Genomic DNA, 21,263 nt, shown 5'->3' with positions numbered 1-21,263 from the left:
TGACTTCTTGTTACTCGTTCTGATCGAAGACAGGAATGAGCGATATTAGGCCCATTTGTCGCGTCTTCACACATCGTTGACCCAAACGCAAGAAGGGGTAAAGGGATACTTACCAGCTTCCATAATTTTGCATTATCTATTTGTGAACTATTATAGCAAGAACGACCAACTGTTTTTCTATGGGGGGTCACGTTGGCAAAGTGGGCAGCCTGGAGGTCGGGTGTTCGATCCCTGCATTGGCCGAGAAAGTTCATCCCGATTTTACGGCGTGGTTCCCCCTTGTCACTGATGCAGGACGGAGGGCCTGGCAAGGACAGCTGTCTTGTCGTTCGGAAGGGACGAAATACCGCGGAACCGTGTACACATTGGCGTGCACGCAAAAGATCCCTTGACAGTTGGAATTCTCTATAAGAGTAGGCCGTAGTGTTCTGCTCCTGGTCAGGCCCTCCGTCCTGCCCCACTGACAAGGTGAAACAACATCCGAATATCCCGATGAACGTTATCGGCCAATGCAGGGATCGAACCCGCGATCTAAAGACTAGCGAGCCAGCGCATTACCCACTAAGCTACCGTGGCTCCTAGTATAGAAAATAGCGCCTATATAATTAAATAGAACATATAAGATCTTTAATCACACCTCTCTCTTTTTTCTAACCTAAACAAAATGCTCGAGGTGTTGTCCGGTGGTCTATAAAAAGTAACCACACACCTCCCGGGGGGGGGGGGGTAGTGTGGACATTCAGATTGTTAACCATAATCACACAAGCCCTGTGGTTCGTGGATTGGAATTTCGGGTTGATGGTACGACATCGGCCACGACATACAGGTTGGTAATTATAACCACACTATTCCCTGGTCGATGGTAATTTATTTAGGTAATGAAATCCATTATACAGTTTTATTTTCGAGGATAAAACAATTAATATTTCCATTTAGCTCATAGTTAAACCATTTATTCTATTAATGATGAACATCGATAATAAAACAATTAATATTTTCATCTAGTACATCGTTTATCCTATTAATGATGAACCTGATTTAGCATAATAACAAAAATGTAATTTGTGCTGGTGGCTTCCACCATCATCAAAAGGGTGCGCTCCTGTATCTTTGTCGTGATTTTGGGCAGGGTAATCATCCCATATAATATATTCTTCAGCCACTGACATACCCTTTACTCGTTGACATTCCCGGGTATATTTAAACAGAAAAAAGGGTTTTTCTATTGGTAGCGAGATTGCTCCGGTTGGTACTCCATCCTTTCTGAAATTATGAACGATGAAAATGAGTAAAAAAATGTCACTGGACAATAGTCGCTTAATTGTCACTCAGTCAAGAGAGCTGCTCAGTCGAGTAGCTGTTATGGGTTACAGCTGACAGAGAGCTGGGCGGTCGAGTAACTCTTATGAGTTACGGCTGACAGAGCTACGTAACTGGTACGAGTTACAGCTGACAGGGAGCGAGTCGAGTAACTGTTATGAGTTACAGCTGACAGAGAGCTGGGCGAGAAGGCTATGGTGTTTTATGTTCACGCATCACAGAGTAAGTTATTCACTAGCCTTGGAATCTTATAATCAATAGAATATTTTACCTACAACAAAGGTATCGCACGGGTATTCGTGCGTCACTATTGTATTTACCTGGTTATGTGTTGATATCATACTGATATGCTAACTTGCAACACACAACGTACTGGTGTTTACCATGTGATATTAACCAACATCACAGAACTGGTCCTGTGTTGGTATCGTACTGGTATTTATCATTGGATACTCACCTACAACAAAAATCTATTCTTGTATCTGCATCGTACTGACCGTCTGGTAACGTTCCTGACTTAGAATTATGATTGTTCTTGTTTTCATCATCCCATAAAACGGAGCCTGTTTGGAAGCCTGTGGAAAATATAAAGCACGCATAAATGTATCAGGTTGGATGTGTATATACGTATAAGATGTGTGTACTCAAATATCCAGACATAATGATGTTCGTTGTCAGTTAATATATTGTTTATTACGGATTAAGGTCGGCGGTCAGGTAAGACATGGTATAGATAGATTGGTAATATTACAAATAAATATATATAACAATAACATAATAGATGATACATGGAGTTAGCTTACTTTATCAACAGACTTGGTGTTTTAGTGTATTGAGACCATTCTAGTGCAAATTATCAATAAATAGACATCAGGGCTTGGGTTTTTGATAATTCATTTCTTAATACCAATATCTTATCTATATGAGAGGATAATTCTAACAAAGGTTGTTCATCTCATGTTAATAATAAATAATAAATCCATTGTCTTCACTAATGTAGTCACTTAAATATTGAACTCGTAGCTTATGGCGTGTTTTACATACAATTCATATATGATCTAAATCTGCAAGTGGTTTGGTGTACAAACCATGTAATTCGGATGTTTGGCTAATTTGCTCTTATACAAATTTGCTGCTATGGAGAATATGTTTAACCGTAATTCTGTAACATTTCTTACACCTGCTTAGGGATTTTACCAAACACAGATTCAGTTTGCAATTCTTAAAGACTTTAAGACTTTCCGAATAACTTATTCTCTCAGACCAGTCTTATAGGTGAAACCTAGAGAACTTAACTAAATTCGTTAATAATGCATTATTTAAGAGCTAAATTTCAATATTGAAGGGTTTTATTCCGGTTTCCGGTGTTATTTATCGTATTATGTAGACGTGTATTCACATAAATTCCCGTAATCAACTCTCTAGATCATCGGATGACTTGAATAGTAATTGACCAACCTCGCAACTCAAGTTGGAGGATACGATTCTTAAACTATTAACAGGACCAGGACAAAGGATGCTATTACTTCTCGTATTTCCTCCCTCGTTAAATATTATGCACGCACCAGAACACTGAAACTAAAATGGCACTGTCGCGTGACAAAGCGCGCATTGTGACGCGATGTGTAAAGATTGCTCAAAAGCAGTTGTGGCCAGGACTAAATCTATTTAAGGCCAGCTCAATTTTCGTCATGGTAAGGACTAGGGCTAGGTTTAGGGTTGGGATTAGTGCTAGCTCTGTTTATATCTCGTGGAGTTATGGAATATATCTAACCCTGTGGCTAGAGTTGTTTTTTTACCATGACCTGATGGCCGCAATAATGGAATATAACAGTGATAAGTGTATGGTCAATTACTATTTTAAGCTATCCGTTATCATTTAGTTTTGTCTTTATTCAACTTATCCGATCATCTCAACAAAACGTCCGTATAATAATTTACCTTTAGGACAATTTCCATATTTGAGAATACAATAATCTCCAGCTGGCCAATCAGTATCATACTGGGTAATTTTATTATCTCCCTTCATACAGAAACTCACGGTGATATCCTGGCCTTTAGTACCTGAAACACATTGAACTGGTTATTTCAAACAGTAAATCGGTAGTAAAATGAATGAATAAAATGTTGTTTTATGGCACGTCAGCTCCAACCGGGCTAATTGCGCCAAACAAATGGTGATTATTTCAAGCCAGGCTAAATTATATCACAGAACAAATTACATGCATAAATAAAAACAATATCACAGTAAGTAACATTAAAAATAAAATCTATCTTTTATGCATATAACTATCTAAAAGACAAACAATGAAATGATATATAAATACAAATTAAAATTTGTGATAAAAACATGACGTAATAATTGACAACGGTAAAAATGCGATCTAATATCCTTGAGACGCTTGCACTGCATAGGTGTATAGTTGTAGTATAGGTGTGTAGTTGTACTATAGATGCGTAGTTGCAGTTCAGGTGTGTCAGACATACCTTATTTTGACCTTATGGTGATGGTGATGGTGTGTAGTAGTGGTAGTATAGGTGTGTAGTTGTAGTGTAGTTGTACTATAGATGTGTAGTTGTAGTATAGGTGTGTAGTTGTAGTATAGGTGTGTAGTTGTAGTCGGGTTGATGGTGATTACCTGCTATATGGTTAGGCTTAGACCACGAATTTTTATTCGGGAAGCTATTAAATGGTGGACGAACTCTATGAAAGGTGTACCCGTCTTCATGTCTCACTCCTTCATGCCAAGTGACTCTACCAGCGGGGCATCCAGAAGTAGTTTTTATAAGACCATATGTTCCAGATGGCCATGTGAGAGGAATCCGTAGCTGAGGATCTAAAAAAGAAAAAAAGAAGTTATTTTGAGACCATGTTTCCCATGAGTGGAATCCATATAAGAGGGTCTAACAAGCGACAACATAAGATAATCAATGATAGAGAGAGAGAGAGAGAGAGAGAGAGAGATGGGTTTAACATCCACTCGACACAAGCCATGTCATTTCGGGACTAACATATGGTTCAATTTTATTTCAATAATTCACTTGCGCGTAGGGGTCTTTAGCAAGGGGGGGGGGCGGAGAAAACCCACGAGGTTGGACAGGCGACCCTACTCCTTGTCACGTACAACCTGGGAATCGAAACCACGCCAGACCTTATGATACTGGCCATCCAACCCCCCGATAACCAATGAAGTGAATAAATAGTGTTTCAGCAGTACACAAACTCCGTCGTATACTGTGATGTCTTTCTAATTAATTCAGCTTGAGTTCGATATTAATTTACATGCACGTTACTACATTGAGTTAGGATAAGATAAGTTTAAGGGTTAAGACTAACCTGTGGGTGGTTTAAATAGTTTGTATTTAGCATAACCATTTAAGGCCTTGACTAGGTTGATTTGTTTAAAATGTAAATAGGTCAATGGATGGCCACATGCATTCGCCACTCCCTGTCCCCACCAATAATCATAATTCAGAGCTTCTGCTATAGTCTTGACCTTGAGACCAATTGGTTCAGGTTGATTGGCGGTACCAGATGTAAGAGTTGATTGATAGGTTCCGAACTGAAGCTTATATGCACTGCTCGCTTTAAAAGTTCTGAAATCTACACTAAGAAATCCAGCAATTGACAATCCAAAGCCTCCCTAAAATCAATAATCGGACATATATAAGACTGTATACCCCCCCCCACCCATAACACTTCGGTTCTAATAGGTCGTATAGAATTCAAACGGCAATTTTGTTCATTGTTGAATTGACGAAAAAAAGAACGTAGGGAATCTAAATGAGTCATGTAAAAGACGTGTAGGTAGTCTAATATTTTCACATTTCAGCTAATTAGGATGCTCATCAAAGGAACAAGAGAACAAGCGTGTACACACCCATGGGAAATAACTCTTAATTGCAAAAGAAAATTATGGATTAAGACTAGAGTGATACCCCCATTTACTTTAATATTAAATCCATCACATTTCTTAGATCATTTCGTAGATATTATACGCCAACAATTCAGCGTGATCGTATTATGTCGTCAACCTCTTCGCTCGTCAACAATTGGCTTGTGGTAATAATGACTGGACGGCCTTTATCGATATTCAGCGTTCATAAGGTTTTCGGCAAAGCGGAGATAATTCATGCACGGAAACGTCTCTGATCTCCACAGTGCTTTACACCAAATTGTAAAGCATCACAAATGTGATGATTGCAAAAAGCATTGAATACCAACCACTAACGTAAATGTGGGTTTACTTACACTTTTCTGTACGTGGTTTATAAATTCTGTCATAGATGATTCATATCTTTTGATTACTTTTGTACCAAAATCAACCTGCATTATCACGTGCTGTAAGATAAAGACAATACGTATCCTTTTTTTTAAAATACAAATATAAGTTTATGAAAGTAGTATATTCAAATAACTTGAAAGAAGGAAACAGTACCCCTAATCTCTTCCAGTTACAAACACACTCGAACTGATCTTTTTACAAAGCCCCGAACAATCACATTGCTTCTCACTCTTATATTTCTACCTCCCTTAGTACTTGTGTTCCAATTAGAGGATCATGGTATCTAAGTGGGTAAGACGTTGTCTCGCTAGGTTGGAAGTCGAGTGTTCGATCCCTGCATTGGCCGAGAAAGTTTAACCAGATTTTCCCTTCGTGGTTCTCCCTTGTCAGTGATGCAGGACGGAGAGCCTGACAAGGACAGCTGTCTAGTCATTCGGGTGGGCCGAAAAACTGAGGTCTCGTGTAGACATTGGCGTGCCGTAATTTCCCTCATAGCACACTGTATGGCGTATGCCCGTCTTCATTAGCCCAGTTCGGAGCCGTGCAGTAGGACGTTAAACCCCATTTCATTTCATTTCGTGTTCCAATTTTGCTCAACTTGACCAAAACAGAAAATGATCACCAACGTATATAAATGAAATGTGGTTTTATGGCACATGAGTGTATTTGTGAGGGTGGTGGGGGATGGCCGAATGGTTAGCGTGTGAGCGTTGTATCATAAGGTCTGTCATTGAGTCAGTTGGCGTGGTTTCTATTCCCCGGTTGTTCGTGACAATGAGTAGGGTCGCCTGTCCACCCTTGTGTGTTTTCTCCGGGTCCTTCGGTTTCCTACCATTGGTAAAGACCCATACGTGTAAGCGAATTATTGAAATAAAATTGAACCATGTTAGTCCCGAAATGACCTTTTATGTGTCGAGTGGACGTTAAACCTCATTTCTCGCTCTCTCTGATTTATGTGTGTGTGTGAGAGAGAAATCAAACAGATAAAAATAATAAAAAACCAACCGTTCCCCAGTCATCCAGGAACGTCATGTACTTAGCTTCGTTATATAGTAGAGGAAGAGAACAAACAACAGCTGCAAAGTTACTGGTTATATGAAATTTATGCTGTGATGACAGTTCCTCAGAGAATCTAGCTGTTCCCAAGTTACAAATATTTTCATCATCGAAGATAACGTTTCCTTCTTTATTGGTTTCACTGTATGCTCGTTTATACCCTGATAAAGTTCAATATAGTATTAAAGATTATGTTAACATTATTATAGTAACAACCCATTAATTGTAGACTGACATAGAAAAATCTTTAATGTCTTTCAGGACAATAATGAGAGCGACGTGCTGACTTACCTGCACTTAAACTGAAAGCTGCACCCTTAACTTGGCCATCTCCTTGTCCTGCATCAGATGATATACAAATACATATATACATATTAGATTTAAAGTAACATATCAGAGAAAGAGAGAGAGAGAGAGAGAGGGGGTCCATTCGACACAAACTAGATCATTTCGGGACGAACACATGGTTCAATTTTATTTCAATAATTCGGTTGCGCGTAGGGGTCTTTAGTAGTGGGGGAGGGGGGGGCGGAGAAAACGAGATTGGACAAGCGACCCTACTTCTTGTAACGTACAACCGAAGATTCGAAACCACGCCAGTTGACTCAATGACGATCTTGTGATACAGCGCGCACGTGGTAACCATACGCCCCCCCTCCTCATCGTATTTGATATGTAAAGTTACCACCATACCTGAAGAAGTTACACCAACACCAAGCCTCGACTGGTAAGATTTGGTTCCATAATAAACATATGTTGACTTGACATGTAAGCAGCTTTGTCTCTTCTTGTAAACAACTTCTCTTGGGATGGTCCCTGGAGATAGCTGCAATATTTTTCTGACGCCGTTCAATCCTGGATCCACACCGCCTGCACCTCCAACTCCTCCTTCGGGATTAGCTTTCAATAAATTGTATCCAATTCCAACAAAGTCTATCCCTGGACTATATCCCTGAACAAGATGTCCGACGAGCACCACTATTGTTAGTCCCAACAGCTAAAATTGAGAAATTCGGATAAACAGATGTTGCCAATATTTTCTAAAAGAACATTCCCTATAATGCACCGTTACTTGAATCTCTTAAATACCTACTATATTTGAGTCATTTAAGCAATTTTGAATTTTTGTTTTGGTCTTAGACTTTTTTCTGAGTTGTTTCTTTTAATTGTGGATCTACCGTTTAACCTAAATGTTCTTTATAGATATATATATTCTTTTTTTACCATGTGTGATATTTTATTTTATTGAATTTCTCTTTATGTTGTACCGGCTATTGAGATCTATGTTGATGTAATTGGCGTTAAATAATAAATATTATTATTTTAAAAATTAAATTATAAACACTTATATAGATGTTTGGCGCAATATAGCCCGGTTGATGCTGACGTGCCATTAAACACCATTTCATTCATTCAGTGTGTTGTCAATATTTTCGAAAATGGAATTCATAGGAATGGAAATCCATACCAACTAATTCACGAGATTATTACAAAACATTATTAAAACATTGTTTAGCAATTAACTAATATTTGCATGTATTATACTATGTACCTATCTAGCACGTACGTGACGTTTTAAATATTCGTCGTTTCTATACTAAAAATGATGCAATGTTTTTTTTATGTTTGTTACAAGGTTTTAATGCCCATTGCTATGTGCGTGGTATTAATGTCCACTGTAAGGTGTGTGATTTTCATGCCCATTACTATGTGCTTGGTTTTCATGCCCATTACAAGGTGTGTGGTTTTAGTGTCCTATACCTGGTGCGTGGTTTTAATGTCCTTTAAATTGTGTGTGGTTTTCATGCCCATTGCAAGGTGGGTGGTTTTAATGCCTATTACTGTAATACTATATGTCTGTAGGGGTTATTTTAGTTCTGTGAATGTTGCTCGGTTTAAATTGGTTAAACAAATGGGGGTAACAAAGAGAACTGGGCTCAGTAGGCACCTTGCATTATTCTACAACTCACTGTTCTGCCACAATCTATTTATAGAAGTGTGTTACTGTTGTCCAGAAATCTGGTTCACAGCTAAGTCCAATTATAGAAAACAAGGTGGACGAAACCGGGTGCCCAAATGAAACACTTACCCAAATATGGTAGAAAGAGAGAAATGGGGTATAACGTCCACTCGACACAACCTAAGTCATTTCCCGACTAACATATGGTTCAATTTTATTTCAATAATTCGCTTGCGCGTAGGGATCTTTAGCAGTGGGAGGAAACCGGAGAACCTGGAGAAAACCCACGAGGTTGTCACGTACAACCGGGGATTCGAAACCTCGCCAGGCGACCCTATCCCTTGTCACGTACAGCCTGGGAATCGAAACTAGCCTAGTTGACTGAATGACAGATCTTATGATACAGCACGCACGTGCTTACCATTCGATCATAGCACACTATGGCACATGCATGTCTTCATTAGCCCAGTCGGAGCAGAAAAGTAGGACGTAAAATCCCATTTCATTTCATTTCATAAACGTATAAATACATTCATGTGTTTGCACCACAACCGCTGATTGGATAACATTATTGTTTATTTGTCTGTGCTAAAGGGAGATAACGTACCTAAATGTTCGGTGATTTAACACTAATCTAGCAATGGCTAGATGTTGTAAACCTCGCGGTCCTCACGAACATGTACAGTGAAATTCCCCTTCTTCAAAACCCACCAACATATGACTTGGTCCACTAAACACAAAGACATTAACAAAACTTACATGCATGGTGCTAACCAACTTATACAATGAATAAAACGACCCAGATAAAATTACTGTTATCTTTATAATTCGGATTAGTATATCTTATCAGTGATATAGATTGACACGATCTAAGGTTGGTTGCTTATAGCACACAGTTTCTATGCTAATTGTACGGTCTAACCTTTAATGCAATGAGTTGGTCGCTTATTACAGTTTATATGGTCTAATGTTTTATAACATTTAATGAGTAGGTTGCTGATTACACAGTTTGTATGCTAATTGTAAGGTCTTACCTTTTATGTAATGAGTAGGTTGCTGATTACACAGTTTGTAAGGTCTAAGGTTTTATAACCTTTAATGTAATGAGTAGGTTGCTGATTACACAGTTTGTATGCTAATTGTAAGGTCTTACCTTTTATGTAATGAGTAGGTTGCTGATTACACAGTTTGTAAGGTCTAAGGTTTTATAACCTTTAATGTAATCGGTTGGTTGCTGATTACACAGTGTGTATGCTAATTGTACGGTCTAAGGTTTTATAACATTTAATGTAGCCTTATGATAAAACAGTCACCGTGTATAAATTACAGGTGTTAAAATTTGTATGCGTCAAATAAGTTTGTCAATCAATTTAAGCACTTCAATTATAACTAGCTGCAATAGTAAAGGAATATCTATTCTGATTTTGAGGAAGCCTCTGTTAACATAAATTTAACTTGGAGTGACCGCATTACACATCTTTCAGAATACAGAATCATGGAATTGGTTTAAGCTGGCATATCACTACTAATACACTGGTGATATATAGATGATCTACTTGAATTGTGTTGAATACCGAAGTCTAGACAGGGTAGTTAGGTATTGTGTAAAGTTACAGTTATCTATTTCTTCAACACATTCCAGGTTATAAGGCTTACCTTGTATTTTTATGAAAAATAAAATGTTTTGTTTCGTGAGCTCAATAGGATTATAGTAAAAAAGATCGGTGATTAATTGTACGTCCACACCTAATGGTCTATAATTACCACAATAACATATTCATACATAAAAATACAATTAAATATAACACCGTCTTTGATTTTCTATGAGTTTAATTATGTTTTTTCAATGATAAATATTCAGGAATTTGTTTCTCCTTGTTCTTTTGAAAGAACAGACGCATATAAGGCGTGGGGGTAATTTATGATGAATGGATTTTCGAAACAAAAAAACAAAAAAAAACAAAAAATAGCAACCGACATCCTTACAAACTAATTGTAATAATATATTCTATTGAAAATACAAGTAGTTTTTAAGGATGTCGGTTGCTAGTTGTTTTTTTTTCTCGAAAATCCATTCATCAAAAATTACCCCCACTATATGCGACTGGTCTTTTAAAAGAACAAGGAGAAACAAATTCTTGAATATTTATAATTGAAAAAACATAAATAAACTCCCTAAAAATTTAAAAGATTTGCCAATTAAACATACATTATGGGGGATAAGATATAGAGATGGCAGTTCTCGCTATAATAGTTAAAAACTAGATAGTGTAAAGGTAATTTGCTGAAAATTTCAGTTAAATTGATCCACTACGAGCCGAGAAAGAAGCGGGTGAAATTTTTGCATAGTCTCGGTCATCATTACTAAAATCATTAATATAAACAGCATAGTCTCGATTATCCATTTTTTCTGATTTAATTATCAACGGCCGTTAGCGGCATATAGGAATCTAATCCAGCCAACATCGAAGGCTAGCCTTGACATCGAGAGTTTATTATGGTCTGGATAAGTTAATTAATGTCTAATTGATAATTTAGATAACATTTCAGGCCTAAAGAAAGACTTGTAATAAGCAGATTTTGCTCTTGCATAATGCATGTTTAAGATATTTGAATAAATCAATAGTTTTATATTTTCTTCTTTTCAAGTATTGGTTGTGGAGTTCTCCCACTCCCATGATAGTTCCTCAATAGGATCCGGAACGACAATTCTCCTGTCCTGCGATTCCAACATCAAAATCTCTCCATCCTCCTTTACATGCATCAAGTTTATCCTCTCTGGAATTAAAATGACCGTGTTCGGGTATTGATGGAGATGCCACGAGGGTTTTACTCTGAACGTTCAGTTTGGGTGGCAAAATATCACCTAGGTTACTATATTTCTGGCTCATAATAGTAGTTTCTATTAATATAGAGGGCAGCAATGCCGTCTGCCATGAGTGGCTTTTTTAAGATTTTTGTGACAAGTCGAGCATTGATTTATCCTACTGTGGAGGTGTGTACCTTATGCCAATGGTTGAAATACTTCCTCAGTCAACTATAATGCTGCGGATCACAGGCAGGCACATGACACAACATTACTTGGTCCGGAAAAAAACCCTTAAGTTAATTCTGGAACTGTTGCGGTTCATCAACGGATATCTCTAACTCCATAAGAAACACTGTAAGATGAAAATACTCAGTAAACAAGAAAATACGAATAAATGATTTAACCCGTTAATCTACTGTTTGTATTGCCTACCCTTTAACCTGTTTGTTTATATTATTATGGGAAATAAGACTCTGTTTTAGAAGTCGATGAGTTCGATTCCACTACATCCCCGTCCTAGCTATCAGTCTTCTAGCCAGTTACAGGGCGCATCTAGACTCGCATATTGTTCCAAATGATTGACATGAACCGAAATACAAGGGCTAGTATTAAATTTTTGAATTCTATAGGTAAGATGACTTAATTTAGCCACTATTAAATAGGGTCTAGTCCAACCTAATGATAATTTACGAGCGGCATGTGGAGGATACCAACGCCACACCCAGGTTCCTATCAATCTTTATCATAGTTTTTCTTTTGTTTAACAGTTCCCAGCATATTGCATGCAAATTCAAATGTTGTTTTCATTGTATTTTTCAGCCATTCTACATATTTGATTGGACAAGTGTCATTTTGTTCCAAAGGGGTACCAAACATAATATCTACTGGACGAGATAAGTCTGTCCAGCATTTGTAAATTTGGTGTACATTGAGTAGATTTTTTAACGGAGCTATGTAAGCCATGAGGGGAAAAGGACACGAAATCATCCCAATCTGTCCGATTCTCATTACAAAAGATTCATCTAATTGTGGATGATAAGGGGTTGTAAAGGATTTATTAATATCAAGCTTTTCGTACATGGTAGAAAACAACGTTGACTCGAATTCTCGCTGCTGATCTGTATGAATTTACTCTCGGCATCCAAATCTACAAATAATAACGTTATGTTATATACACCTGTTGACAATAGGTAATTGTATATAATTTATCATATATTCCGTTTTAAATATTTATATATGTAAACAATTTGATTTATTTGTTTTTATTTACATATATAAGCACATCTCTCTGATATTGTTTTAATTTGCCCCGTGAACTCTCCATATGTTTGGCTCAATATTCCCGGTTGAAGCTAACGCGCCATTAAACAGCATTTCAATGTCCACAACGTCCTTTAAACATTCTGAAATAGAAAACTTAGCTGATGGTGACATGACATCAAACGGGTTCCTCCGCTTGGTTGGATCAACTTTTGGTGTGGACTGGCATACTGGCACCATATCTTCACCTGCAAGTGATGGCTGTGTTTTCATTTCATCTATAAACTGCCGACGTATACTATTTTCTTCGAGTTGTCGGTTTCTTCTTTCATTTCATCCATTTTTTTTCTCGAATTCTTGGGCAGGTTTATTATCTCCTGTGCTTTTTTTTTAGATAACTAAAATCTTATTCTATTTCTTTTAGCTTATCGCTTGAATCATTATACAGATTTTCTACATCTTCTAATTTTCATTCAAACGTTATTATTAATTTTTCAATGACGAATTCCTTTAGACCTATTTTTTCAAGTTCCGCTTCCTCCATCTTGAAGTCTGAAATGACACCGCTTCTATAACGACGACTTTCCCCGCTAAAGAATCACGATTGCTTATAGGCATACCCTGGGTGTACACTGAATTGAATGTAATGTTTGTGTTAATTGTTACAATCTTTTTACAGCAAGAAGTGGGAATGCCAGAGAATTAAAGGAGGCGAGCTCAAAACATTAAAGATTTTCTTTAGTTTTGCCCTCGGGCTTTCAATCACATGGGCTTAGGCCCTGTCGCGACGGTTTCACATGAGAACTTTTTGATAGTTCTGACAGTTCAGTGGTTGTTTGTAATGGCCGACTACGCGTTTTATCTCTGTCGTGATAGCGTTGATTCATCGGAGGATGCCATGGCAGAGATAGAAATGGATTTAATTTTCAAAGCTGGAAACTGCGACTGCTTACATGGTGGAGATAATGTTGTTGAGTCTGATGGTAAAAGTGAAATGAAAGATGTTTCTTCTTTGTCAAGTTCAAAGGCGAGACGTTGCCCTTTTGATAGGGCTATACCTTGTCTAAAAGATGCTGGCATAAACTTTCACATTAATTAGACAGGTGGTGATGAAATTGCTGGTGTTGACTAGCATGAACCCCCCTTCACCACGGATGAGGTGAACCAGTTGCGTCTTAGGGCCTATATAATGATGTAGTAACACTTTGGAATTGATTTGGTCAATTATATAAAGCAATTCATGTTCAACCAACTGCCTTATGACATGTTTTCTTTGTCTTACAGGAAGGAAAAAGATTCATTTCAAGAGAGTTTTGTTTCCGGAAAAGAAACCCCATTAGTAAGGTACAAATTCTATTCACTTCGCATTGCCTATTCCATCAACGAACAAAATTTTATATATTTATTTCTTAACGTGCAAATGACGATACAAGAATCAAATTTGGCACAATTGTTCTCCAAGGGATGCTAATCCAATCTGCCCGATTGGCCAATTGAAAATCCAAGATGGCGGCCATTTTTCAAGATGGCCGCCAAAATGGCCACCCGAAGTTGATGTTTTGCTTAGAAATATTTGTAGTTGTCCGATTTGCATGATCTAAGTGTCATGATCTAAGCCTGCTGAACTACATTTTCCTGTTCAAAAAGCATCCGAGACATATTTTCACAGGAACGGCACATATCTATTTTAATTTCTATAACAAATTTACATTAAAAACAGGATTGTTTGTCTTTCTTCACACTCCGAGACATATTTTTCTCACTTCGCATGTTTATTTATAAGTTTCATACGTTTGAATGTCTTTGCAATGTATGGGGTGTAGTGTTAGAGGTAGTACCTTTGTACAGATCGCACGGGATTTATGACACTGGATGAACGATCTGACTAGTTGTATCCCATACAGGAAAGTGCCCATTATAAATTACATATTGTATAGCGTACATCATGTATATAGTGTACCTAGTGTATAGTTCTATAGAGTACATACATAGTAGGTAATTAGTGTACATACATTACATACATATACATAACAGGGTCGTAAAAGAATAATCCCTCGAACCTGAACGTCATCGTGGCCATGGATGCGAACCCTACTGGAAATTTGTGGAAAACAGACTGGACTAAGTGTTGCCTTTGTCAGGAGGTAAAGGAGGTAAACCCTGGCAGAAGACGGGATGGTGGATATATGAACCTGGCAAAGCATATTCTTCTGTTTCACTCACTCAATGCACCACCAATCAATCTAGACACTGCAAGACTTGACGAAGGTTCTGGGATCGAGAAAACTACAGATCAAGCGCAGCCACTGGTGTGGACGAAGCAAGACTAGATCTGTTTGCCCGCAAGCAGAGGCCGTACAACTCAATTCCACCAACAGAGGCAGCCCTCAGAGAACATGCAATTCGTGCAACCTACCAGACTAGGATCATTTGGGGCCAAGCAACCAAATGTAATCCAGATAAGAGCAGTCCAGCTGAATGGGAGTGGACACAGAAAGGAGAGGCATGGCAGATACATTGGACAACACTACCACCGATTGCAGTTCCTGTAAGAAGGTTTGCAAAGGAAGGTGCAAGTGCTCTCAGACAGAGCTCCCTGCACATCACTCTGCAGCTGCGTATGTGAACAGTAGCAGATCGAGGACCCGCAGCACAGATATGTACATAACTTTGAAAACGTACTAGCTGGGACAAAGCTTTTATATGTGAAAAAAGACGTCTTCAATGTAAATTTGTTATAGAAATTAAAATAGATATGTATATTGTGTGTATATATATATAAAAAAGTAGGGGATATTGTAATGCAAATACCTATGCAGGTTGTGATAGGATAAATAGTCATGGACACTTGACATGCTTTGAGAGAATGTTCACAGATGAAGAACTTTTCGCCCCGACAGAACCACTGAGCTACAATAGGGTTGGTGAAAACTGCCAGTGCTGGTTTATCCTATACATGTTTGCTTTCCTATCAGTTCTAGCATAAGAATTACTGTTTAGCGTATCTTTGCTTTAGTGTGTTACGTTTAATTTGCAATGAGACGTCTTCAACATGATGAACGTCTACGTGCTATTGGCATGCTTCAAATGGGTTCTTCACAGCGAGCAGTAGCCAACATGCTTAATGTGTCACAGTCTGTGATCAGCAGACTGTGGAACCGGTGCCAACAAACCCACAATGTTGATTATAGACCTCGTTCGGGTCGTCCTAGAGCCACTACACAAACTCAGGATTGATACATTCATACACAGGTCCTGCGAAATCGAGGACAAACGACGTATAATTAAAAGGAAGACTTATTATAAATAGAAATGAAGCAATTATTAAAGCTATTAAAAAACGTACACAATTTACGAAATCCAAACACAGGCAGGTTACAATTGAAAATATTTCAAAAATCCAAATTAAAGATACATACATTATCGGCGATTGGATAGAGAGCTGGCAGTTCTCACTATAATAGTTAAAAACTAGATAATGTAAAAAGAAATTTGCTTAAATTTTTCAGTCTGGATAAGCTAATTAATGTCGAATACATAATTAAGATAATATTTCAGGCCTAAAGAAATATTTCAAAAATCCAAATTAAAGATACATGCATTATCTACGATTAGATAAAGATCTGGCAGTTCTCGCTATAATAGTTAAAAACTAGATAATGTAAAGGGAATTTGCTGAAAATTTCAGTCTGGATAAGCTAATTAATGTCGAATTAATAATTTAGATAATATTTCAGGCCTAAAGACCGACAATAAGCAGACTTAGCTCTTGCATAATGCATGGTTAATCTTCATTTGTAAATGAATAAAATCACAACATAGGTTGGTTTATGCTGCACCCATTTGGCCATATCTTTTAAGTTTTTCTAAGAAGTAATTGCAAAATAAAAAGATAGTTATGCTCTATCCAGGCTTTACTGACTTCCAATGTGGATTTCGGTCGCAAAGTAAGGACGAGAAGACGATCAAGATACACGTTAAGCCAGACTAAAGAAGTACAAACAGCGTTCTTTATGTTGACGACTTTCGGAAGTGCTATGGTTTTACAGACATGCAGATAATTGAACACGAGTTGCAAATCTGCTTGAATTCACTTCAACAATGGGCAACGAGGTTTGCATCCAGATAAAATGAACCCCTATACTAGGATGGCAATCGCCTTCCAGTTGTGGATAAAACCAAATTTCTGGGGTTGATATTTCAGAAGCATTTATCATTATGAAATACTGACTTATATACACATCAAACTATTGTGTATTAACGTTAAACATGATAATATTTGTTAACTTGTGCGTCAAGATCAGGACGCGAGGAACATTGTGTTTACAATATAGTTAAAGGGACACAACTCCATATGACATTGTGTAGAATCTTATAGATGAGCGGGAACTTTTGTAAAATACAAGCATGGCAGTATAGTCACAGAATATTTAAACAAAATGTTACTGGTATTTTACTCTAATGAGACCACAAACAAGTCGCATGTTCTAAGTTTAAAACATACGCCTAACATCAGAGACCTTTCGCACTGATGTGATTCTCGCAAACTTCATAGCTGACATTTGGGATGGCTATTCCTTAAAATGGTTGACATATTGATTAGACAGGTCTATGTGCAACGTTATTGTATTTGAAATGAAACCATTTTGGTATCTAACAGAGCCATTAAAGCTGTTCAAACTAATTATTTGATTAATATTTATAATTGTCAACTAAAGTCACTGATTTACGTATACACCATTGGTTACAGGTGGCGCCAATATTTGATAATTGTTCTCGGAAGATCTATTCACCATGACGGCATACGTAGGTTGAACGTCGTCAGCTGTTGCGTTAGAATCTTGCACGGGTGACATTTCATACTGGTGATTATCTTCTCTTGGCGTCATGACATCGTACATGTTTTCAGGGTGGTTGACGTCAGATCTACGACATGTACATTTAGATACGTATTCAACATGTGTCTTATCCTTTCTTCGTATTATACTGAAATAATTATATATATTGTGTGTTTTAATACAAATAACACCATATTTATTCAATATAGCGTTGCCGGGGCAACAACAATACATCCACTATCGTCCTTGAAAACGAAGGCAATAAAAGCGTCAAATTATCGTGTTCATAACTCTTGAGTTTTGAAACATTACACAGTGTTGGTAAAGGGTGCGTAAGTCTGGTTGGACACTGGACCCTTTGGTCTGACTCAGGTATTCAAGCGAACTGGGAAAGATTTTGGCTTGGCCATTATTTAGATAATTTAATATATCCTGTTGGATGTCTATTCTAACTGAAATACTTTTCCCACATCGTACAACGTATTCCAGTCAATGCAGCATACCCCATTCACACCAAATAAATATTACATAATCCATTGGCCTGTTGTGGATTTTTAAGACAGATTGCCAGGCAACGAAACATACGCCCGAAGCAGCTAATTCGTCGGAACGATCAACAAGGCATGTCGCATATTTTTTCTTTTGTCGGTAAGAAAAACATTTACAACGCCCAATTACCAATAACAACCCATTAATTAATTGTCAGACTTGTTTGGCTTCTAGTTCTGCTCTATACTAACGTTTAGTACACAAGACATTCAATATCAAGGGTCACAGATCTGGAATTAATTAACGGAAATAAATAGGATTTTTCGTCTCATTACCTCAATTGTTTAACCCCCAAAGCGCAGACGGGAGCGACGACAACATACGACCTGGGCCTATAAAAAAGTGTCGAAAACCTAAAATCAGCAAATAGGCTTAAATAACATTAATCCGCATACCAAGTTTCTTTTAAATTGTATTTCAAAAACCGGGCATTGGAATGATCAGATTTGTATGCATCACAAATAAACAGGTATACACCGGCTATATTCATGTTATTGGGCCCTTTGATGATGATTACTTACCATATAAGTATGACAATGATTATGATTACTTACCATATAAGTATGACAATGATGATAATTAAGACAAGAAAACCAAATGATACTCCAACAGCTATACCTGTAACTAGATACACAATGGTTGATATAAAAGGGGTTTAGTTCAGAAGTCGGTCCAATTCGTTGATTATGAAAAGAGATTTGCCCAGTTATCAGGAAATAAAATATATCATTATTAGCGATCGAATACAATATATAGATGTGTTATTAAAAATGTTGCCCATAACATATATGCTACACACATATATGAAATTGTCAATCAAACCTTATAAATCAAAAATATCGAGTAAATGCATCATTCCATTAATTTAGACTTATATTACCCATTCTTAATCACAATTATAAGTTTAGCGTCCACAATGTTTTCTTATTAGGAATAAACAAGGAAAGCAAAGACAAGACGCAATTCCACAAACGACTGCTTTGTGGGGGGAAGGGGTATTGTCTCTGTTTACCCATTGATGGCATGGATTAGAATACAATTAATGTGAACCCACAAGCCTTGAAGACCAAAGGTCTCCAATGACTAATATCGGGAAGGAAACTTCTCCGTGAAAGGTGGTGGTATTGGCCTGCATTGTATGGGGGGTATGATGAGGTATAATTACTATCCCTGAAAGGTGGTATTGGCCCACCTAGTATGGAGGATATGATGAGGTATGAAAGGTGGTATTGGCCCACCTAGTATGGAGGATATGATGAGGTATGAAAGGTGGTATTGGCTCGCATAGTATGGAGGATATGATGAGGTATGAAAGGTGGTATTGGCCCACCTAGTATGGAGGATATGATGAGGTATGAAAGGTGGTATTGGCTCGCATAGTATGGAGGATATGATGAGGTATAATTACTATACATTTCATACTTTACATACTAATAATATCTTAACCTGCAGGTAACACGTTATTTGATGTAAGTGTTGCTGGTTCCGTTGAACCAATTATAGATGTGATGCCACTCACTGCCGTTCTGTCCGTGGATGCCTCACCAAGAGCTACCCCACCCACAGATGTCATAATTTCTCTTGATGTATTAGGAATGGTGGTTGCTTGTGATGTTGGTTTAGGATTGGTTCTTGCTTGTGTTTCTGGTTGAGGGCTTGTTGTTTCTGTGGTAGTAGCATCGTTACGCCAGCAGGTGATGGTAAATGTGTTATCTAGAACAGAAACAGATAGTATAAATTTGATAAATATGTCATATTGTATAAATGTGATAGAACGTCGATTACACGTCTCACTGATGTTGGTAAAATATCTGTAATTGTCCCGTGTTTTTATACGCCCACATTTTCATGTGGACGTATTATGCCGTTGCCCCTGTCCGTCCGTTCACAATTGTTTGTGGACTCTCGGCAGGTCACAATTCTTATCCGATTTTGACGAAACTTGAAATATAGGTTTATCCCCAAAAGATCTCGACTGCTTTCGATATTGGCATGTATCGGGTTGAAACTTCATGGATTATGGCCCCTGATTGTACGAAAAATCACGTTTTTAGCTTGTGGACCCTATAGAGGTCACAATTTTTATCCGATTTTGTTGAAAATTGAAATGTAAGTTTATAACACAAAGATCTCAATTCCTTTCGATATTCGCGCATATTGAATTGTAATTTCCTGAATTATTGCCCTTGATAGTAGGAAAAATCACTTTCTTGTTAGCTTGTTCTCTATCCATCTCTCGAAAATGTGGGCGTATTCTGCCTGGCAGCCGCTGGTTACTAATGATCTAGTAAATGATTCAGCTATATGCCAATCATTCCAATAAACACATGCACTCAATGCCCAAAGTGCGGTAAAAACGGCAACAACAAACCCTCGGAACACAGAGCTCAATTATCAGGCCCCAAGCACCAATTTAAAGCTTTGTGATACGGTTTCAAAGGAATGCCAACATCCTGATGTTAGATAAGACGAGCTTTTTGGCACAACCTTTGATGAAGCGAGGAGTGATATTCCCCCCTGATCCCTTTTCATTTAATTGAAATCAACAACAACGTAAATAGGCTATTTCTTCAAAGTGTGATTTCGGAGACCAGTTGAAAACTTGGGTTCCACAGTTAAAAAGTTTACAAGTACAACCAACAGCTCTTTTCCAATGAACAATAAATACATCAATGTCAGTTTCTGTGTTAATTATAATTTGAGTTAAGTTTAAGGCATTTACATTTTTAAACTGTAAACGGTATGTGTACAGTCCGTCGTGTGAGAACCAAATATAATTATTTATTAGTCCACTCCATACATTAAAACACTTTATATATAAATGTTATGACAATGTCAATTTGTTTCGTTTTGTGCGAACTTACTTGTATCAATGTTGAAGATTGTCGTGGTTATATGTAAACAGAATCCAGTAGAAGTTGGTTGTGTTGTTGAATCTCTGGTAAATGTCAACTGGAAGGATTCATTTAAACTCAGTCGATAGTATACTATCTCATTATCAGAACACGTCCAGCTATCATTGTTAAACGTGTTATAATTAACCACTTTATATCCACATCCTTTTACACCCTCTATATTGAATACATTAACAAGGTTACTGCCAGATGACTCTGCTCTAACCATCGTGACCTTACATATACAACCATCGGCCATGCTACCATTAACAGGTATATTCATCTGTGTAT

The 21,263-nt window shown here is 37.5% G+C and overlaps 2 protein-coding genes across 3 annotated transcripts; both read right to left on the bottom strand.

The window, feature by feature from the left end:
- Nucleotides 1-1,013: 1,013 nt before the first annotated feature.
- Nucleotides 1,014-7,611, bottom strand: LOC126830598 (uncharacterized; the record flags this gene model as incomplete). Its single annotated transcript, XM_056102795.1, has 6 exons — nt 1,014-1,263; nt 1,778-1,883; nt 4,080-4,157; nt 5,569-5,662; nt 6,612-6,693; nt 7,484-7,611. Coding segments are annotated over 6 exons (738 nt in total), but the record flags the coding sequence as incomplete, so codon positions are not given.
- An 8,445-nt stretch (nt 7,612-16,056) lies between these two features.
- Nucleotides 16,057-21,263, bottom strand: LOC126830409 (uncharacterized). Of its 2 annotated transcripts, none has more exons than XM_050560802.2 (4): nt 20,943-21,263; nt 19,525-19,791; nt 18,633-18,702; nt 16,057-17,677 (listed from the first exon to the last, which is right to left on the bottom strand). In XM_050560802.2, the coding sequence occupies exons 1-4, from the start codon at nt 21,253-21,255 to the stop codon at nt 17,410-17,412; spliced, it is 918 nt and encodes a 305-aa protein (XP_050416759.1). In that variant the 5' UTR covers nt 21,256-21,263; the 3' UTR covers nt 16,057-17,409. The 2 variants fall into 2 exon arrangements, with proteins under 2 accessions (XP_050416759.1, XP_050416760.1); XM_050560803.2 differs by having other exon boundaries at nt 18,633-18,696.

Source organism: Patella vulgata, chromosome 8 (genome assembly GCF_932274485.2).
Source record: "Patella vulgata chromosome 8, xgPatVulg1.2, whole genome shotgun sequence".
Taxonomy (NCBI): domain Eukaryota; kingdom Metazoa; phylum Mollusca; class Gastropoda; family Patellidae; genus Patella; species Patella vulgata.
Note: the sequence above shows the minus strand (reverse complement) of the source record. Positions and strands in the feature narration are given on the sequence as shown.